At 34.6% G+C, this 22,298-nt stretch overlaps 3 protein-coding genes across 4 annotated transcripts; all 3 read right to left on the bottom strand.

Annotated features, from left to right (window-relative positions):
* Positions 1–796: 796 nt before the first annotated feature.
* Positions 797–2,897, bottom strand: LOC129874381 (transcription factor bHLH25-like). Its single transcript, XM_055949658.1, has 4 exons — positions 2,828–2,897; positions 2,203–2,736; positions 1,301–1,687; positions 797–1,076 (listed from the first exon to the last, which is right to left on the bottom strand). Exons 1-4 carry the CDS (start codon positions 2,867–2,869, stop codon positions 993–995), a joined length of 1,047 nt encoding a protein of 348 aa, XP_055805633.1. The 5' UTR covers positions 2,870–2,897; the 3' UTR covers positions 797–992.
* A 1,361-nt stretch (positions 2,898–4,258) lies between these two features.
* LOC129874433 (COMPASS-like H3K4 histone methylase component WDR5A) lies at positions 4,259–11,041 on the bottom strand. The gene is made up of 2 exons (XM_055949720.1): positions 10,193–11,041; positions 4,259–4,845 (listed from the first exon to the last, which is right to left on the bottom strand). The coding sequence occupies exons 1-2, from the start codon at positions 10,841–10,843 to the stop codon at positions 4,552–4,554; spliced, it is 945 nt and encodes a 314-aa protein (XP_055805695.1). The 5' UTR covers positions 10,844–11,041; the 3' UTR covers positions 4,259–4,551.
* Positions 11,042–12,941: 1,900 nt separating this feature from the next.
* Positions 12,942–20,920, bottom strand: LOC129873665 (kinesin-like protein KIN-8B). Of its 2 annotated transcripts, XM_055948799.1 has the most exons (17): positions 20,368–20,920; positions 20,193–20,264; positions 19,941–20,057; positions 19,709–19,797; positions 18,877–19,021; positions 18,695–18,790; positions 17,985–18,076; positions 17,542–17,643; positions 17,310–17,456; positions 17,085–17,235; positions 15,736–15,798; positions 15,417–15,653; positions 14,843–14,947; positions 14,648–14,761; positions 13,743–14,330; positions 13,455–13,569; positions 12,957–13,356 (listed from the first exon to the last, which is right to left on the bottom strand). In XM_055948799.1, exons 1-17 carry the CDS (start codon positions 20,413–20,415, stop codon positions 13,340–13,342), a joined length of 2,298 nt encoding a protein of 765 aa, XP_055804774.1. In that variant the 5' UTR covers positions 20,416–20,920; the 3' UTR covers positions 12,957–13,339. The 2 variants fall into 2 exon arrangements, with proteins under 2 accessions (XP_055804772.1, XP_055804774.1); XM_055948797.1 differs by having other exon boundaries at positions 12,942–13,569; positions 20,368–20,919.
* Positions 20,921–22,298: the final 1,378 nt, after the last annotated feature.

Below are 22,298 nucleotides of genomic sequence, written 5' to 3'. Positions count from 1 at the left end.
TATCATAATATATAATCAGTATATAGCCATGTATAGGCAAGCAATATTCAAATTTTTGAGTGTATAATAATATATAGTCAGTGTATACTTTCTATAACTTTTGACTATTATTTATGTAAATAAATATAATTATGTTTATTGTAAACTAATTACTTTATTCTATATATTTGAAACTACTCAAAAAAAAAATTATATCATTTTTGAAATAATAAATATTTGATAACAATCATTTTTAGTATATACGTAATAATAAGTTAAATAACTAATGGGAACGGATTTCTAATCCTAAGGGATAACTCTAGTCATTTAAATATGATATGGATGGAGTAGAGGGCAAAAATGTAATAGAGTGGAGGAACAACATTTCTTGAATTTCTTGAAGGGAAAATTAAATCTCTTACTCTGTAAAAAGTAAATCTCTTGGCATCACATTTTAGAATTTAATTATCACTATTATTCTTTAATTTTTGTCTTACCTCTTCCGATTGAGTTGGAGTGATGATGAAGGGATTATTGAAGACTGCCTTACATGAACAAAATTTAGCAATAATTTTTATTTGATCTTCTTTAATTTTATGTATGATTGACTAAGAAGACGAAAGAAAACAAAAATCAAAATCTGAATGTGGAAACAAATATTACAGATGATGATGATCAATTACAATAGGGAAATTTCTAGTGAAGTAAAATAATTTTACTTTATGATACATATATAACTACTAGTAGACAGTAGTAGTTACTACTTGTTATGTGAGGATGCTCACATAACTAAATTAAGATTTTTAGGACAAGCGCGATACTCTCACTTCTTTTTTTTTTTGAAAGGGAGCCTTTGAGTTATGCAAACATTCTCACATAACTACCTGTTACCGTAACTTGCCAAGGAGAACATAAACATCATCTTACAAACCAAAACTCTGTTGCTTTTCCAATATTAATTATATGATTGTTCAGATATAGGTTACATATTTTATAACTTCCTAGAGAAAGGGTTATGCTTGGGTCATCAACCTCCCAGTGACCATTCGTACATGCTTCGCAAGATCCTTTAGTGTCATGCAGAAACTCTCGTCCATCTGCACGGAATTTAAATATAATTACCTTATATGAGTACTTGATTGTGTAGATATATTTTATAGGATCAACGCAAAAAACTTAAACTTGTCAAAGTTTATGAATTTAACCTATATACATGAATATTTACACTATCGATATATTTTAACATGTGGTAGCATACCTACGACATATCTTATTTTATAAATTAGTAATTTCAAAGTTCATGAAGTTTGAAGTATTTTACCTGAGCGACTAGTGTGATATCAATTGCTTGTTTCCCAAATGGCATCATACAGCTTTGAACAATTGTAAGATGAAGCTTCTCTATTTCGTTATGGATATTCAGCACGAATGCGTTGCGCCGCGCACAGGTAATTCTGATCAATACATTATTATCTGAGAATCTTACTTCAATGTCTGCGCCGTCGGAGGATAAGCCATTATTGTTTTCATCAGATGAAGAGTACTCATCATCAGCTTCTTCCATTTCCAGCTTACATTTATTCACAAATATAAGTACTGATTCCTGCTTGGACGGCCTACTCTTTTTCTCTTCTTCCAATGCTTTCACCTTTTCTTTAATCTCTTTCACATGTTTGATTGCTTCCTCAAGAATTGAAGCTTTGTCCACCTACCAATATTAATGCCAACAATCTTTAGTATTGAAATATAGTTGGGAGCTTTTTTAGCGATGGATTAGCTGGAATTACCAACAAATTAATTCCACTTATAAGGTAATTATAGATAAAATCTCTATAATAAAGTCATTTGATACGTGGGGATAAGGTGAGATATCAGAATTAAGTTTGAGATTAAATTTATACTTTGTTTGGTTGAAAATATAAATTTATCCATCTAACAGAATATAAATTTAATCTCAATTTTAATCGTGGATATCCACCTAATCCCTTCCAACTTGGTATTATGTTATCCCACCTCCTACGTGAAATTTATTAGTAAATCCAATAGTATAATCCTGAGATAACTTTATCAGCGAATCAAACAACCGCTAAGAATAGAAAAATGTGTTGAACTATTGTGCGTATATATAACTAAAAATCAATATAAAATAAAGAATTTAGCAGCATCCAGAAAGTATATTAATTGTTTTACAAATAAAACCGAATTTTAGGAGAAAATGATTACCTTTTTTAGCCCTGGAAGAATGGCTGAAAGAGCGACGAACCTCTGGCTGAGTTTCTCTCTGCGCTTCCTCTCTGCAATTATGTGATCTTCATCTACTGAAGGAATTCTTTTCATCGCTCTATTATACTTAGATTTTAGATATGGGAAAAACTTGTCATCTGACATATACATCTCATCTACAGCATCTATTTTACTTCCTTGATGACTAGGAAATACTGAATCCATATTATTATTATTATTAAAAGAAAGAAAACGAGGTGAAGATGAAGAGATGCTTTTGTTATTATTCAATTTGGGCTGATGATGATCAATTGCTCCTCTCTTGGAACCAATTGGGCAATTTTCCAAAGGTGTGATGAGCGAAAAATCGATCTTCGAGACTTTACTTTTGCTAATTCCCCAATAGAAATAAGAACGAGTACTATCTGGAGTTATAGACAGTTCACTAGTTTCTTGATCCTCCGAGATTGACGATTTTTGAGTGGTGAAATCATCGATGGAATTGTTTTTATTCGAGTAATAGACACCTCCTTCCTGCAAATTATTCCAATCCTACAACAAATTAAGATATTTCATATAATAGATGATCTTAAGTTTTAATATGTTTGTACATAATTAATCTTACCGCTGTTGAAAACCATTCATGACTTAGTGATGAATTGTTCATCAATTGGTGCAGTTGAAATTTACTTCAATGTATTATTAGTCGTGATGCTAGTCTATTATATTTGCATCTTATTGGGAGTAGGAGATCGAACCTTTGATTGACAAGAAGTTATAGGGTTACTTGTCTTCAACCAAAGTGAAAACGTAGTTAACACTTTTATATTGAATATTTTATATGCCACGAGTGAAATGTCCTACATTTATTTTCAAGTTAAAAATGGGCATTTTCATGATTCTGGTTTAGCACCACGCAAGCCCGTCATGGTTTCCTAATTATCGTATAAATTAAAGCAAAATCCATTTTGGAAGATATGCCAAATCCTTGAAAACTTCATTGATAGTACTATTTATCCATTTTTTTAATCTTAAATATTTTATGCAACAGACGGTGGATTAATGATTAAAGTTTTAGCTAACAACAATTTTTAAATATCGTGGGATAATTAAATAATGTTTCAGTAGCTGTAGATTCCTTGAAATTATTTACTCCATTAATTACAATTTGTTTTGGTCCATACTCCATAGTCCACACGGGACAAGTGAGGGTTGCTCAGTTGGTTAAGCACCTCCACCCAGTCACACTGGAGGGAAAGTGTGGAAACACTATAAATCCTCCAAAAATAGGGGGAAGAAAAGAAAAAAAAAAAAAATAGTCCACACGGGCCACATGCTGATTATATTATAGACTAGTCAAACACATCGAGAGAATTAGAAAATTATGTGACCTGTTTAACCAACTGAGAGTGAAATAAGGTAAGGAAATGAATAATTATTAGATTGAAAGAAAGAAAAAAAAGAGCACTCAGAACCAGTATAAGTGGAATTTATTAGAATATTTTGAAAATGTAAAATGAGAAAAACGAAATCTAATAAAGTGAAGATCGCCAACCATTAAAGAGAGAGCCATTTAGTTATTATTACTTGCATCATCTTCTTAGACTTGATTTGAACACAATTAGTTACAACTCTTTCCATTAATGATATTTGATCACTTCAGAATTTGAAAACGAATGACTGATTTTTAACAAGAAAACTATCCAAGTGCATTTTCACTAGAAAAGTTAGTTAAAGAGTTGTCACAAAAATAAAGAGACATCTTTTTAGAACGGAATAAAAAAGAAAATAAGACAAACAAATTGAAACTGAAGGAGTATTTGCTTTGAAAAATTATATTACATGTCCATCTATAATTTCGAGTAAGAAGTAGAGAATGCAGATAAACTGGATGTACCATCAAGGTAGTTATCACTAAACTGCAAATCTCAGACTCAACTGAACCTAAACCACATTAACGTTGGATGAAGCTGATAAAGAACATCACTTACCCCTCCTTGCCAAGATTGAGAAAGAGGATGGATCACCTAGCAGGTGTTATAACAAATGCACAGACTTCACTTGCAACAATTTTTCTTTAAAAAAAATAAACAGGTACATGATTTTAACTAAAAGATAACGAAGGCTTTAAGGTTGCATGATTTCCACAATTCCTGAAAAACGATAACTAAGACAAAAGCTGAAAGAACCTCAAAATGACAACAGCCAGAATCTACAAGATACAGAGTTTTTACCACATGTAGAGATTGAAAATAAGCCATTCTCTCATGCAAGGCGAAAAAGATGCAGCAATTCAGCTACATCACCTAATTGAACTGCACAAATGTTTTGGAATAAATAAAAGAATACTTAGTCTTCCCCCTGAGTCCATATCTTCACAGTCTTGTCATTCCCAAGAGAACCAGAAGCAATCATGTTCTGAGTGGGGTTGCATGATACAGAAATCACGGTATCAGTATGGCCTTCCAATTTTTGAACTATCTTCCTTGATTGAAGTTCCCACAAGTATATACAATTATCCTCAGAACCACTAACGATATATTTCCCATTTGTTATGGAAAATGTTGATGAAATGCAGAACTTCGAGTTGACATGGTCCGTGTACGTTTTCAGAACTTTTCCTGTCGAGAAGTTCCAAAGCCTCTGAAAAACAAGGAAAAGAAAAGCATACAAAGGATTGAGCATGTTAAATAGCAGTCTCGGTCACTGAACACATTAAATAGCAGTCTCCTTTTCGGTTTTTAAAAACAAGTCATCAAGTAGTAGTTTCTAGACAATAATTTTTTTGCAGAAGGCATTAATCGAGATAAAGACTTATACTAACACATTCCTGAACCAATTGAACTTGTAAAACATTACACATACTTGAATGTGCAATCAGCTTATTTAGGAAACAGCATTACTATTTGAAAACTGCATGAAACACATCTGCCAAGATGTAATGGTTTATTACTAGAGGAAACTGGACTTTGAAAAGAAATGGATGATGGACCAATTTCTTTTTTTGAGAGAGGGAAAAATGTTAGAACTTAGGACTGACAACCCTTGAAGCACCGTGCCAATTTTTGCACAACAAATTCACAGTTAGTAGTTTGCTTTACTGAATATATACATTGAGAACAGTTAAATTTCACAGATCAGAAACTAGCCATCTATTGGAAGGTGCATGCGACCAACAGAAATGACCACAAGTTGTATATATATCAAAAGAGCATGTCCTATGGACCAAAATATATATCTACTGCAGATTGATAAAAACATGAGATGGATTCACATATCATAAAGAAATTAGAATCAGACAAAGCTTGACTACATGACTCCAACCCGGATTTCCTAGATGACTAGAAAAGCAGGGTGGTGAAAAGCTCATCTGTTGTTTCTCTTATTTAAAAATCTTTAGGCTGTTATTGTGCACAACAAAAAGAAACTCTATCGAGATAGTTCAGGGGATTGACAAGAAAAGGAACCCAACTCAAAGGACAACAATCTCTTTTTTGGCTTATTCGGATTGAATGAAATAGAAGGTCAATAGTACCTAAAGGTTGCTCTTATTTTCATTTTTTCATCATGGCAAAAGAGAAGGTTCTTAGTCGGACGCAATTTTGTTACATCGGGTTCATCTGAATTTAGTATTTCAATGCCGAGCATATATTTATGAGAAAAAATACATTAAAATTGCAATAACTAGTAGCCTCAAACCCATAATTTTAAAAATAATGAGCTCACTACTAAAACCTTAAAGAATGAGCCCATAGATCAAAATCCTTGATCGGACTTTGATCTTAATATGATATTTAGAAAATTTTATTTTATTTATTGAGATAAAGAAATTTCCATTTTCCACCACATTTCCTCAAAGATGAAATGGAATCTTTCAACTTGATTTTCAATCAACTCTTCCTACTAATAAGTGCCAACAAAAAATATGCGCAAAGAACTACACTGAACATAGAACCAAAATATGAATGTGCATCAAGTTCATCATTGCCTTACTTTGTGTCTTCCTGACTTACTTGGCTCATTGGTTAATTTTATCCATATCAATATATATATATTATAAAAGCACAAATGTTAATATGCTAAATGTTGGTCGACAAAAATATAACTAAAATGTTGATAAGACTTTTATGCCCATCAAAAAACAAGTTATTTCATCAGAATATGATTCCACGTGTGGATAAAACTGTAACACTGAAAGCTTTCCCAAATTAATATTTTAATTTTCATGGGATTCTAATCTAAATCAGGTTTCCTCATTGTTAAGTTCCGTAGCCATACAAATTTCACAGGGACTATAGCACATAATTCCAACCACCTCTTACTACCTACTTAAAGGAATACCTAGTCTCAATAATTGCAGACTTGCAACACACACGAATTATCTTCTCATTGATTGTGCTTGGGTAACGAGGGTCAAGGTTTTGTTGGGGTTTTGAGTATAGGTATTTTTGTTTCTTAGTTTCATATAATAATGATCGTATGGTGGTTTTAGCACTAATTTGTTGGGTTTTGGGAAGTACGTAATGTTGTGTGCTTGATTAAATTCTAATGTCATATATTAATTTATAGTTCTATCAACTATTGTTGCATGCATAAAGTATCAGCTTGAGTGTTTTGGAAAGTGAGAAGCGGAAAAAAGCGATGAGGGTTTGCTTCACCCAAGCGAGAAGCTAAGCGCACACTTTTTTCAATGAAAGTGTAGTTTCATACAAAAATAAAAAATATTAAATTTGCATAGAGAAATCACCAAAACTCAATAGAAATAACATATTAAGCAAATCTTTCAATTTTTAAATTAAAAAGTAGGTAATAGATACTAGAATAAAAGGCTACAGATTTTCACTACAATCACAAACAAAAAAATAAACTAAATAGTTGTAAAATACAACAAATAGGAAAAGCTAAAAATATTTTCCTGTTTGTTGTAGCTTACAAATATTTAGTTTATCTTTTGTTTGGGTTTTAGTGAATATCCGTATTTTTTTTCCCTAGTTCTAGTATCTATTATTTACTTTTTAATCAAAAAATTGATAGATTTGCTTAATATGTTATTTCTATCAAGTTCTTGGTTATTTAACTATGCAAATATAATATGTTTTTTCTTTCTCAAAAAAAATTAATATTTTTTATTATTGTATTAAACTGTGCATTAGTTGAAAAAAGTGTGCGCTTCGCTTCTCGCTTCAATCCTTGTCGCATTTTCCCGCTTCTCGCTTTCCAAAACACCGGGGGGGAGAGAGAGAGAGATAGAGAGCGCAATCTAATTTATGCTGAAATTGATGCTATATTTATTCATAGAACCTCTTCTCTCTCATATTCCACATTGGTACTAATTGATACGGTTCAACTAAATCAACTGCGTTTGAAAGACCAATGTTCAAAGTTGGACTACTTTATATCTTACCTTAGAGAATATAGGTAATAACTTTATAGTCATGCATTACTCTTACTTGAGGATATGCATGTAATAAACAAGCGACTAGAAGACATACTTTGGGTTGTAAGAATTGTATATTGTAAAAGGCATAAATGACGAATTTCGCCATGTCAAGTAATTCATAATTGCAACACCAGTTTTCCTACAATAGAAATGATTGATCTTTAAAGCATGCTTTTAACATGATGTTCAATCATTTTGAATTAATATGTATTATTCTACTTCAATAATATTGATTTTTAAAGATTACTGTATTTTTATCATGCCAATTACTTTACAATGAGTTTTCCTTCTTGTATAATTTTTTTTTAACAAATTTAACCTTTTGTTCTTTCATATAAATAATCAACCGAAGATCTAAGGTGTGAGGCACTAATATAGAAATTTATTGACATAACATATGGAATACAAACAAATCAGATGATATAGACTAACATGCTTTGCAGAAAATGAAAAAGAAAAGAATGGCCATGTAAAGCAGTTCTTCTTTTCTTTTTATAAATGCATTTGCAGCCTTTTCCACTCTAAAGAAACTGATTATTGTTGTTTTCTGCTAGGTGAATAAAAGATCATTATTCAATGACAGAGAAAAGAAGAGGCTCCAAGATGCAAAAAATCATTATTCTGCTAAGGTTTTGATGTCGGATATCGGTTACACACCAAGCCATTTCCCAAAAAGGAAATCATACACTAGATCCCACAATTTGATATGAGTAGGGCATCCCTTATCCCTTCATTTACTAAAGGGAAAAGAAAAAAGAACCAGAAGCATAAATAAAGCTCTTGAATATACATGGATGCAGATACTGATATCATGAAATAAAGAACTCTTTGACACTCCAGGATATGTCTTGGGCCTTAGGTTACAAAGTTTGATGGGGAAGAGCCAAAAGCATGAGGAGGAAACGTTAGAATTGAACAATTACTAAAAAAAGTCAGACCAACAAAACTCCCTTTCGGAGAAAACTAGAATGGAACAATTGACAAATCTGTTGATGGTTCCCAATAAATAGAGAATGAAGCTATAGCCAACCCCTGTGTGACGTTCTAGGCAAGCCAGCTTCATCCTATCTAGTGACTTGGGGTGTGATAGGCGGAGGTACAGAAAGATGTCTGGGTAGCACTTCCATAATTGTACAGAATGAAAAGTTCATCGATAAATCCGGTGAAGTACCCCTTCATGCTACTTTTGAAAACTTTCTTAAGATAGATTCAAGAACTTAAAACCAACTCCAACAAATCAAAGTAGTATTAAGAACCTTCAAAATGATTCCCAAAGTTGGATTAAAGCATAAATACAAAGAGGAACCAATCCAGTTTACCATAATTTCTAAATTCACATTATTGCTTGAATTGCAGGGTTGATCGACATATCAAAATTGATCAAAACCATGTAAAAAAGCAAAACCCACTGGGGATAGCATTGGGTTTACTGACGCATTAAAAAAAATCCAACTTTAATGTTTCATATTTCTAGCTAAGAAGATAGAACCCATTGAGAAGTCTATGCTTCCAAAAAAGATTAGCGAGTTTAGAGTAAAGAAACAGATCTCATAAGTAGTCATCAGTTGACGTCTGTTTCAACACAGAGAATACTTGTGACAGGAACAGGTAACCTACACCTCAACTTTAACCCTTGAGAGAAAATGTGAAGAATTTGTCAGAGAGAGATTGCAAGTAGTTTTGCTGGACATCCAATAAAAAAAGTGGGGGAATCAGGAGGACGAGACCAATTTAAGTAGCATCCTTCACAGGTTGATTTGGGCGACTCAGTCTAGCCCAATCTGAGACGTCTTTTTGGATAGTGTAATTCGCATAGCCCACTCTGACAGGTAAACATTTTGGCACTTGCCCAACCTGCTAATATCTTTTTGGGGTGGATTTGCTACCCTAGTCCTAGTTTCCCTTTCCAGTTTCATCTCGACTTCTCTTTTAGTATTTCCCCTTTGGAAAGAAGAATTGGATGGATAATCTCAGTCCCATAAATAAGAAATAAGACTAAATAAATATCTTAGAAAACCTGGGCATGTTTCATGTCTATGTTTGGATCAATTTACATCTGCTAAATGAACACGATTAGATACATTATGCTTAACTCTCAGGCTTGTCCATAACAGTAGTTCCAACTCCACCGAAAAGCACAGAAGAAACGATATGCTGCGACTGAAGCACTTGATAGACAATTCCTACATGGCTTTAAAATTCCTACATGGCTTTAAAACCACTTTCAACTCCACGGAAAATAAGAAAAGAAAACAACTATCTAAAGTGGACATGTATAATGCACCTCAGAAGAACCTTCCTTGGAACAACTTCACCAAAAAGCTACATTTTTTCAAACAAAATCTACCAAAACTCAACCTTTACATCTTATTCAACTGAATAGAAAAAAGGAGGAACCGATACTAAAAAGGGAAGTTCTGCTTTCGCAACTGGCAGCCAAAATTCAATGTATAGAAGCAAGAGGAATATAAATTGCCCACTGGGAAAGAACACATAAGCAGAGCAAAAAAAAGAATTCAAGAAACAGCAATAAAAAAAACAGAAACTTACCAGAGCATTATCTAGCGTGCCAACGAGCATAAATTTGCCATTGGGTGAGAACTTGACAAAACTCACAGGTGGGTTTTCATCATCAATAATGGTCTTCATACAATGCCCGGTTGATGCATCCCAAATTCTACACAACCCATCATAGCTGCTCGACACAATCAACGACCCATCCCGATTAAAATTCACAGCAGTCACAGGATCCGAATGCGCCGGAAGCACCTTGAGACACTTCCCAGTCTTCACATCCCACAACCTAACCGTCTCATCGAACGACCCAGAAACCAACATATTAGTTTGGGGATTGAAGTTAACACAAAAAACATAATTTGTGTGACCTGTCAGGGTTTTGATATGGGAGCCGGTGGAAACGTCCCATAATCGGACAGTTTTGTCATCGGAGGCAGTAGCTAGGTGACGGCCGTCGGAGGAGAAGGCAACATCGGAGATACCCTGTTCGTGACCTAGGAATTCGTGAAGAAGGGAACCGTCGGAGACATCCCATGTTCGGGCAGTTTTGTCGGCGGAGGAGGTGGCTAGGATTTTTCCATCGTCGGAGAATTTGACGCTAGAGATGGCGCGTTTGTGGCCGGAGAGAGTGAATTTAAGCTCGTAGGGTTTGAAAGATTCAGTAGTCTCGATAGTTGAAGTCATGGAGGGTGTTAATTATTTTCTGAATGCGAGAAATGGAGTAGGGTTTTTCAGAGGTTTAAAGGAATTAGAGGAACAATGGGAAGATTTAGCGACTGTTAAACAACAGAGGGAACTGAAATATTAAGAATCCCGGCAGAAGTCTAGCTGTCCGTCTGGTTTTTTGTTTCCTTCTGAAAAGATGATTTATTGTGATTACAGTTTTATTTGTGATTTCACCTAGATATAGCTAGCGTATGAACTCAATTTTTTAAATATTTTTGATAAATTATTTTTGGGTAAAATTTCATTATTTGTTTGGTCATAAATTTTTAAAAAAATATTTGATTATTTTAAAAAATACTATTTTATATCTCAAAGTTTTAAAAATTATTTAAAATACCCATAAATTTATATTATCATTTTATAGTGAACATGTTTCATTAAAAAAACCTTATAACATAATTGATAACAATCAACAATAACAAAATAACATAATGGGCAGGAGCAATACATTAATTGTATTAAAAAATAAATTTTAAAAAGGAATAGTCTGGTCATTTATTAATAGATAGAGATGTTATTTAATGGGTGTTGGTTGGCCATGTTAATAGAGTAAGTTGGTAGATAAATATTAGTTGTTATTAATAAACTATGGGTGTTTTATAAAATATAAAAATTTGAGATAATTTTTAAAACTTTCCAAGTTCTATTTTTTTAGAACTTGAAAGCTCGAGATATTTGTCAAATAATGATAAATTTATATGGCCAAATATAAGTTTCCAAATTTTTTTTCGAATTTTTCTCAAAAACTATTTGAGACCAAACAACACCATTGAGTTTTGTTTCATTGTTTTGGTTACTCATTGCTCTCTCCTTTATCCTTTGAATCTTTTGGGGGGTTCAAAATAAACTTTGCTACAAAACTATTCATCCGGTATTTAACTTTAGCAAGCTTATCATTTACTTGATTTCTTTTGCAAACTTCATACAGCTCAGTTAACATCAACATGCAATTATCAAGTACTATCAATCATGCGAAAGTAGTGATTGAATTTTTCAATATTATGTTGGTTATCTCGAATGAGTCAACTTCAATCTCCAATAGTAGCAAATTGCACATTACTCCTACTTATCATTTTTTTAAAATTAAAAAAAATAAAGGAAAAGAAAAGAAAGAGAAAGGGGAATTCTAGGTACATACTTGAAAAGGTATCTAGATAATTTGAAACATTAGTTTGCTTTTGAGCTTTGGTACTATGACACATCACCCCCTCACACCCCGAAGCAAATATTAGACTTATTTGAAACACACAGTTTATATGCACGTCATCATGGTCTAAATCTAAAAAGAAAAACACTCTTGTTACAATACAGTGACTAAACACATCTTTTTGATACCGCATGCAAGATATATGCAGAAATGATTGGGAATGTCATGATAGATGTTCGATCAACCGGAAAATACTACCATTGTAAGTTCACTAGCCTTATCATATGGTAGGATCAACTCCATCATAGCACTCCTTATCACATGTCTCCATTCCAGGACAGGATTTTTGTGTAACGTAAATTACTCATTAAGAACTGAAAAGATTCTATACTTTCTCCTACCAACGTCATAATTGTATTAGAAATCAATCTTTCCAAGCTACATGCTTCCCTAAGAAATTGGATCAGGCTATGGATTGGTCCCTCAGGGCTTAGTTGAAGTGGTAAAGGTTGATGGACTTGTGATTTAAGGCACAGGTTCAAGCCCAAACCAAAGCTGGGATTTAAGTGGAGAAGAGAAAAGGGGCAGGCCCATCACCCCGAGTTTCCAAGGCTGCCTTGGTCCTAAGGGTTGGCTCTAGATGAATTTCTCAGTCAATTTTTTAAATAAATTGGCTGTGGGTTGGATCAATTCTTTCATAAAGAGATCTGCCCTCTTATCTATAAGTGTGCTTACTCATGCCATCAATCTCTGGCAAAGTTTTTCTTTCTCCTCTCTTGTTCTTCTCTCTTAAGTCGAGGGTCTTTCGGAAACAACCGTCCTACCTTCAAGGTGGGGGTTGGGTCTGCGTACACTCTACCCTCCCCAAACCCCACATGGTGGGACTATACTAAGCTTGTTGTTGTTGTTTTGATATACTCCTAATAGATATGAGTAGCAGAACTCAAAAACAGCAAGGATATCGCAAGTCAATGTGAGTTCTCCAAGAGCTTGCAGAAAATTTGGACTCTATGACTCACTTTTTACTGCTTCATCAACTGCTAGCAACTTTCAAGAGCTCACACTACTGAAGTATGCACAGTAGCAGCACAACTACATTCTTTACTTCGTTAAAAGACTCGAATTAATTGATTAATCTATGTCAACTACTGGATCCACTAAATGGCTATAAAACCTCTAATACTATATTATGTACAATTGTAGGGGCAAATTGAGAAAGGAATCAAATGAAAGAATAGACTGTTTAAACAAATCTTGGTGGCTGAGCTTCGCCACTATTGGAACTAAATGAAACTTTCTTGGCTCTATCAGAGGAAGGAAGCACCTGCATATTTTGCAGGTTAAATTGCTCAAGTTTAGGAAGCACATGATTAGAGTTGAGCGAGGCAAAGTTCTGGGTTAAGGGGCTACTGTGAAACCGACCTTGCCTTGATACCCTATGAACCGTCGTCATTCCATGGTGAAAGTAATTAGTGCTACTTATTTCAGCATGGTAGCTTGGCCGTATTTGCTGCCTGATAGAGCTTGACTGGACATCCTACAAGCGAGATAAAAGAGTTAAGTAAATGTATAAACCAAAAGGTAACAAGAGATAAAAAAACATTGAGAGGAACAGTAGCTAAAATACACGGAGGGAGATAGTGTGTCCTAATAGAAATGGTTGTAGTCTTCAATACAGGGGTATTCAGAATGATTAGTTTGAAGGAGTACCAGCTGCTGCTGCCTGAAATACACATGGGAAGGTGTAATTGAAATGCCACTTTCACTGCATGAAGAAAATTGGTTTCTTGTCGGTGCATATGAACTGCAAAATTCAAGAGGATGCCTATTAGGAACTTCATGAAGTGAAGAAGTCCCATCTTTGAAACAACTATCGTCTTCGTTCAGTGTCGTATTTTCTGATGGAGAGTGGTCATGCAAATAATAAGAACTGTGGTCATCGTCCCTGCAATGGGTAAGTGGTGGTCTCTGATTTCTCAATGACGTTGGCGTAGAACAGAAGTATTGATCAAGGGGCACGTTAGCACCAAGTTGAAAGGTTGGTGGAGAGGAAGATAAGGTAGTATATATTCCACTTCCTGTGTTTGGTGACTGTCTTCTATCAGATAATTGAATTTGGGAAGTCATTGTCCAGTCTTCAATAGTTATTCCTTGTTTAAGGGCAAGATCCGTTATCTGCTTTTCATCAAGGCCTAAACTAAGCAGTAAATTCCACAGATTCTTTTGTGTTTCCCTTTGATTGTGGATTATTTGATCTCTCATCGCTATTTCTAGCTGAAGCTCAGTATTAGCAATTCCCTACATGTATTGCAGTAAACAAGTGAGGTTCAAATAATACACCAATATTCAGACAAATTTACCATACACAATTCTGCATAATTGTTTTAGGTTTTCATTAGGCTTCGGGCTTCCCAGTACTAGAGGCAGCAAACCAATGAGTGGAAATATGGACCAAAAAATTGCAGAACTGGATAATTGATATATCTTAATGCATCTTGTGGTGGAAAGGAAACTGGATAATTGATATATCTTTTTTCTGAAACAGAACTGGATAATTGATATATCTTCTTCGGTAGAATTAAACAAAATGTACAAAAATAATAGTTTGTGTTTACCAGGAGCCTGTATTGACTCAAAACTCTCAAGTAAGTCGTGTTTCCATTATTGCTAATAGCTTCATCAATCATTGCTTGGAGTTCACATCTTCGATTCTCGTTTGCTTCAATTTCCTGCACAATTTACAACTCCAGATGTGTTAAGAGAAAAGCAGAGATTGGATGATATAGCCTACATCAGTTGTACTTAGCCACCTTTAGATAATTGTTACTGAGCTCATCATTGTCGCGAATATTATCAAGAATGACTTGGCGTCTTGCTCTAAGAGCCCGCACAACTGCCCCATCCTTTTCAACAGCCTGAAATATTGAGGAAATACCCAACAAGAAAACATTCTTGAACTTCTGATATAATATCGGATCTTCAAGAGAGTAAACAGTCATACACAAGGAGAAAGACAAGACAGCACTAGTGATCTTTAGGGATTGAAGAGCAAAATTATGAAGCGCCTTGGATCAGACAAGAAATGAAGGAATGAAATAAAAACAAATGACTAAGTGCTCCACTTCCAAAATCAGAGTAGATTGACCTTAGGGAAGTGACCTTCCAAACAGTTGTAGTGCATTCATACCATAGGGAGCATACTAGACATGTAATAGAAACTAAAGAAGAAATTGCAGCTACTGATCTACCAAATACAAATCGTTGTGTGCAAGATAGGTAAATGTTTGGGTAACACACGTTAAGTCCCAGAGAGAAGCATGTCGATGTTTGGCAAATAGTTAGCCCTTAGATTTTGATCAAGTAAAGAACAAAATGATACTTAACCTGTTGTTTTGCAATTGCATCATCAAGATTTTGGAGTTCATTACGGTTGCTAATGTTCATCTCCTCTATCTCAAACAACGCCTTCTGTAAATTTATCCTCTCCTGGACATTTTCACTGGTTTCATGGCTCAACGTGTCCAACCAAGAAAGCTCGTCATCTGAGGCTTTTTCAGTAGGCTTGGCAATTAGTTGTGTTTCTTTGTCAGCTAATTCCTTCCTCAACTGACTAACCTCAATCTACAAGGAACAGCAGCTCTCCTAAAGATGCATGGTTTTGTAATGTCCAGACAAAAAATGCTAAAAATGTCAACTTGCTTACTTGAAGGCTATCAATCATCCGTTGGTAATCTGAAACATGAGTATTGATTGTTCCAATATTTTTCTGAAGAGCGTAACAACGAAGATCAGAACTGATGAGCAACACCTACTGGAATTTGTATTTACTTGTGAAGATAACTCAAACAGAATGAAAGATCAATATCTCAAGGCAATGAAACAAGCAAACAGACCCAGACGAAAGAATAGAATTTAGAAAGGCAACACAAATCACATCCATGAGTAAAACTAAAGTATAAACTCGTGTAGAGAATATGGTGATCTATCCCAAATTCCAAGTAAGCACTACACCACGAATTGCAAATTATAATACCCAATATAATTTCAGCATTGTGATCAGCACTAGACTCATTAATGAAACAATTCAGTCATGAAAGATCAACATCTCAAGGCAATGAAACAAGCAAACAGCCCCAGATGAAAGAATAGAATTTGGAAAGGCAACACAAATCACATCCATGAGTAAAACTAAGTATAAACTCGTGTAGAGAATATGGTGATCTATCCCAAATTCCAAGTAAGCACTACACCATGAATTGGAAATTATAATACCCAATTTAATTTCAGCATTGTGATCAGCACTAGACTCATTAATGAAACAATTCAGTCATTATCCTAATTCTTGAGTAGTTACTGGGACAAAAGGCAAGAGTTTCTCAGTTGGATGTCAACACTTATACCATAAGTCACACAGAGAGGATTGAGTGTACCAGTAAGCAAATCCAACGATCTTACAAAACATCACGAAAGAACAAAGTGGATTTAAAAGGAAGTCAATCGCGTGCAACCTCTACACCTTACCACAACCTTGAGATGACCCTTCACCAGAAGGACAGCTACATGATTTTGGTGATGCAGTTAACTTTTTCAGTACTAGGCGTTTAAGGACAAAAATTCAATTTATTCTTTTAAAACTTTTCTATCAGCTCCATCCTTCTTCCTCCACAATTCTCATTAGTAACTGCAATTAGAATCATTCCTTTGCAATACTGGAACACAAGGCCTTCTGAAATACATTCAAGAGTTAGGCCATCTTAATATATTTATTTCACTGGATAAACATCAGATTAGTCACCATTTCAATTTTACTTTTCTTGTTACACTACCTTCCGTCCATTGATGCTCAATCCAAGGGTAACTGTCGATATTACTTTATTATTGCAAAGTGCTAATCACTGCACCTTCAAACATAATTAACAAATGAAGAGTATTTTTCCCTTCTACTATGGGAAGATCATCATAATAAAAAATGGGTCGGACTTGAATTATGTAATGCATTTGTCTAGTATGACTCTAGTGTCCTTTGTTAGACTAGTAATATTGGACTCTAACCTGAATGTGTGTCTTAATTTCCTTCGCTCTGTCAGCATACTTTAAGGTATTCACAGTATGGTGATACTGACTGACAGCTGGTGATATGGTGGCAATCATTATTGTTTGAGAATTACCACTCAGACCATCTTTCAGGATTCGTGTCAATTTACTGCAAGAAGAATCAACTAAACTAGTTAGCATTAGGAAAAAGATTCACCACCAACATAACAACCATTCAAGCACCTGTTGCGGTAAGGAACATAAGCTAGCCCCTTCTTCTGTTGTTTCCCCAAAGCGTTTATGCAGTTTGCCAAAGCAAGAAGAGATCGATTAATGTTAGCACCATCTCTCAACTTTTGACCTCCACTATTCGTTTCACAAGCTCGTTCACTGTATCAAAAGTTTCACAGATAACTATCACCTACCTTTTGCTCATGCAGGAAAAGAAGAAGAAAGAATGAAATATTGGGCAGACCTTCCAGCAAGATCCACAAGTGCTAATTTTCCTCTTATAACCTGATTAGAGTATTTGTCTCTCTGCTTCCTAGTCACAGTAATCTCCAACACCGCATGAGATCTGCTCAGAAAATATCAGTATTTCCATACCATTAACAAAGTGATGTGACCAAGAAATTGAGCTAGTTATAGATTTGTCATCATCTTATAACAAAAGGCAGAGTTATCAAGAACCACCCCCCTTTCTTTTAGCTGTAATCATTATCAGTATTTCATGTCTAATAAACTATGGTAATATTCAGTTTTATGACTGTAGAGGATGTAAGAAGTCTGTATCTAAGTCTTCTTTCCCAAGGAATTATAGAAAAGACAAGAGAAAATATATTTCAGTTTGCTGTAGAAAGCTAAACAGTATTTGAGGGAACCTAGGATAAAACAATTAACAAAGTCAAGGTTACTCACCGTGATGAAGTTTCATTGACCTCTGTGCTTTCTGTTTTTCGCCTGCTGTTCCCCAAATTTAAAAGCTCAAGGATTTTATCAGCTGAATTAACCTAGTACAAGTAACAGGGTCAAGAACAACAGGAAAGGATCTTGTATCACTAGAGCAAAAGTAATCAAAACATAAATAGTCATATAGAAACGGTGAGGCCAAAGAGCAAGTAATAAGACAAAATAGCCAAATCAACAGATGAGGAGAGCATCACAACTGCAGGAAGTATATCTTTTCACGACAGACCTAAAACTAACTGGAAAGCTAGGGAAACTTGCGTTAAGAAGTATGAAGCAGATTGTTGTTACATACTTTCATCACCTAGGTATTAAAAGACCTGATGGACAGCATCTCAAAGGCACCAAGAAAAGAATAGCATGAATACGCAGTGCCACTTTGAGATGTGAAACCCATTGGGACTTCATAAAGCTTTTGATTTTGAGGGAGTTCTTTAATCAAGAAAAAGAAAAAAAACTTGACCACAGATGCTAAGTCCAACAACAACATGTCCAATGTAATCCCACAAGTGGGGTCTGGGGAGTGTAGGATGTACGCAAACCTTACTCCTACCTTTGTAGATTAGAGAGGTTGTTTCCGACCGGATGCTTAAGTCCAACTATCAAAAATATGGCATTCACTGAAAAAGATAAAGTACTAAAAAATTGATAAAGGGATGAACCTTGATGCATCTAAGGCCAGGAACCACTATTCCTTGCTCTGGATCCTCTCTGAGCTCCAAGTGACCCGATGACTTCTCAAGTAAGTCATAGATTACCTGCTTATAACATTTTTAGATGGAAAAAAACATTGCCTAGATCACTTCAATCTAGAACTGCTTATACCATGCAAAAGACATCACACCTCATTATAGACTTCAAGGTAGGAGCAAGTAACTTGAAACACGTCAGAGCTTTTGTCATTCTTGATACGATTGAATATCGTGTTAAGACTCAAAACCATAAGTCCAGGGTCATCTTTAGTTCCAACCATTGTATATGTTTTTCCACTGAAAATGCAAACACTTGTTCAATATTAAGATTATCTTATAGAAGCACTCCAGGCCCCTCCAACTAGAATAGGAAAAACAAAAAGATAAAAGTACAAGAAGAAAATAAGAAAAGGAAGCCAAGCTAATAATTTCACTATGTCTAAATAAACCCCACAAGTGATGCTCATCTTAGCCCAGCTAAAACCCAATAAGTTGTATTTTCTTAAAATCAGTAAAGAGAAGTGTATATTAAGGGACAAGCAAAAACAGGAAGAACTCTTTTAAGTTTTTATACGAGAAGATCATTGGTATGGCCTGAATGGAAGCCTAAAAAAATATTTCTGTAACTTCCATTCAACTTCACAACAACATAAATCTTTATTAACCAACCAATCTCTGCTTTTAATTTAATTTCTTTGATCTGCAACAATCTTCCAGTGCCATTGACCTATCAAGTCTCTCCTTGTATTCAAAATGATCATTGTTGTATCATTTTGCATCTCAACTTTAGTCACTCATCATATTGTTGAAGGAAGATCAGACCAGTGGTACTTGATGCTAATACATAATTAATTTAGCAGTCAATTTTTAAAATATTCATATCATGACGGGGTATTAGGCCTATATTCCAACCCCAGGAGATTAATCAGAAGGGTTCAAAAACCACAGAGAGGTTCATTGTTTTTAATACAATGTTGTATATACCTGCCTGTTGAGCCATAAGCAAAGACAGTTGCATTCAGGCCTTGAATAACCCCAGCAATTGTAGACTGAATACTTCTCTCATAGACGCCCTGAGGTTTACAGCATCAGAGTTTAATTAACAACACCAGATGCAAAGGCATATATTGGCATCATGCATACATGAAGGAGGTGATAAAAGCTCAAGGGAAGCAAAGTCTAGAAAATAATAACAAGGAGAATATGAAATACTTGCCAAATTTGTGGATTTAGGTCCAAACGCATAATCAAAAGCATATCTTCGTTCTTTGCTACGATTCTGTATGCGATCTAAGTAATCCTTTGACAGGTCAGGATCCAGAATAACAACCTCCTATATTCATCATTGTTGTCATGAATTACCAAAAATTAATGTTCAGGTTAGTCAATCAACTCCACAATGAATATACAATGTTTTTCATATAGAACAATAGAAAAATGATTAGAAGAGAAGTGAATACGCAACTACCTTATCATTGTTTACTCTAACTATATCGCGGCCTCCTTCTCTATCCGTCAATGGCCTACATTTCACTGCTACCTACGTCCATTAGAACGATATAGAGAAAGAAATATACACATCAACAGTTAGCTAAGCATTCAAAACATGTGATGCTAAAGCAGTCCTGAATAGAAAACGTTACCGAAAGGGTAGTGGTTTTCCTTGCAGCTGGAGCTCTAATGCTTGGCATATTTGACGAACATTTGCCTCAATACTTCACCAAAGGTCTGAGTATTCAGCAACTCGAACAAGATTTTTTTTCCAATTTTCAGACCTATTTTCTAATTTGAATTCTGACGATGAAATTACTGGCGTTTCGCTATGAATAAAATGCTTCGCTAATCAATCAAATACAGTTTGCAGCAAAATCGATATCCGCAGTTCGTTCAAACAAAGAAACTGATGCAAACAACCAGATTTCAGCAAATGGAAATGAAAATCTCTCGAGAACCGAGCGGAAAAAGTGTGAATACATGTATGAGTATATACAGATGATTGGGGACAAAGATCAGAAGGGAAAATTGGAGGGGCTTTCCTCGAGATTAAAGAAATGAATTTTTGTTTCTCTCCCGAAAATCGTTACGAAGTTCTCTGACACAGTAAAATTTATTTTAGGAAGCTGAAGATGACTCTCCGTCCCAATGGACACGGAAGTTTAAATTTTTTTGAATAAAAATTATGATAATTAACAATTTATAAAATATATAAAAGAAATTGACTCAATTCTAACACTGAGATAGAAAGGGTATTGTGTTAGTAAATTACTTTAGCATGCATTTAAAAGTCACGATAGTTTATTGGGACGGCAATAAATGAATTTCCATTTTTTATGATGTTGATTTCATTAAATATGGTTATGGGAATTACCTTCAGTTTGTATGGGGGTAGGAAAACTCGGAACCTCCAATTTAGTTAACGATGGTGACCCTTGATCGTTATATCAATGTTGTGTTTGGACTTTGGTTGAGACAGGTAGGTAATTTTGGAAATCTTGTGGGACTGGAAAGACAATAGAAAAGTTTCTACGTTGCTTCTTTTGCATAAATTTTACTTTTTGGAATTATGTGGGGACAGAGACATTTTTTGAGTTTTGCAACGAAAGTTTCACATTATGAAATGATGAGAACCTTTTTGAAGTTTGAGAATATTTGAACTCAGACCCAACAGCTTCTTTAATCTCAAGTTTGGGCATTCAAGTTTTGAATCCATACAGATTTCTTTAATTATAAAAAGAAAAGCGTGCGAGCCACAACTGCACATCGGTGTTGCATTACACGCAAATCGAAAGGGATTGTTTTCTTCTAATTTTATTCTTATTCAAATAAATAAGGTTTTATATAACCAAGAAATTATTACAAAATTACTTCGTTTTTCAAGACATTCGATTTTGATTTTGATTTGTTTGTTTAGTTGAATAATTACTTAATCAACATGAAATTGGAGGAAGGATAGCAATTATACTCTCCCATTGCCAAAGGGAGGCAAACAATTGGAGATGATTACATTCTCTAATTACTACTTCATCTGTCCCATATTAATTGCTCACTTTCTCTTATACACAATCTTTAGAATTTTTTATACTAGTACTTTATCATAAACAATTCTTTGGTCCAATAAAATAAAGGAATGACTAACATTGACATGAATATGTTATTTTGGTTGATGATTATGATAGATTTATATTGAACAAATTCGGTCCAAATTAGTAGTAGCTCCAAGCAGTCTACAGAAAACAATGTAGACTTCTTGGTCTCGTATCCAATTCATCAAAATGTAATAGGAGTAGTTGGCTATTTTTTTACCATGAAGAACAAGATGCAAGTGTCATGGAGAAGTAGGGTCGGAAGGTACATCTTTAATGAAGATTACTGACTCACTGGTCCCAACTCAATGAGAGACAAAAAAAGCACAAGAGGGACAATGAAGAGATAATTTTGGATCTACCTCAGTTGTACATCATCTGCAAATATGACGACTAAGTACATCTTGCTAGACAAGTGCAGAGGCATATTGCATCTCCTCAAGGAATCATTAATTTAGACATGTAAAATGGGCTGAATTTATGTGGGTCAA

This window comes from Solanum dulcamara, chromosome 11, assembly GCF_947179165.1.
Source record: "Solanum dulcamara chromosome 11, daSolDulc1.2, whole genome shotgun sequence".
In the NCBI taxonomy this organism is placed as follows: Eukaryota; Viridiplantae; Streptophyta; class Magnoliopsida; order Solanales; family Solanaceae; genus Solanum; species Solanum dulcamara.
Note: the sequence above shows the minus strand (reverse complement) of the source record. Positions and strands in the feature narration are given on the sequence as shown.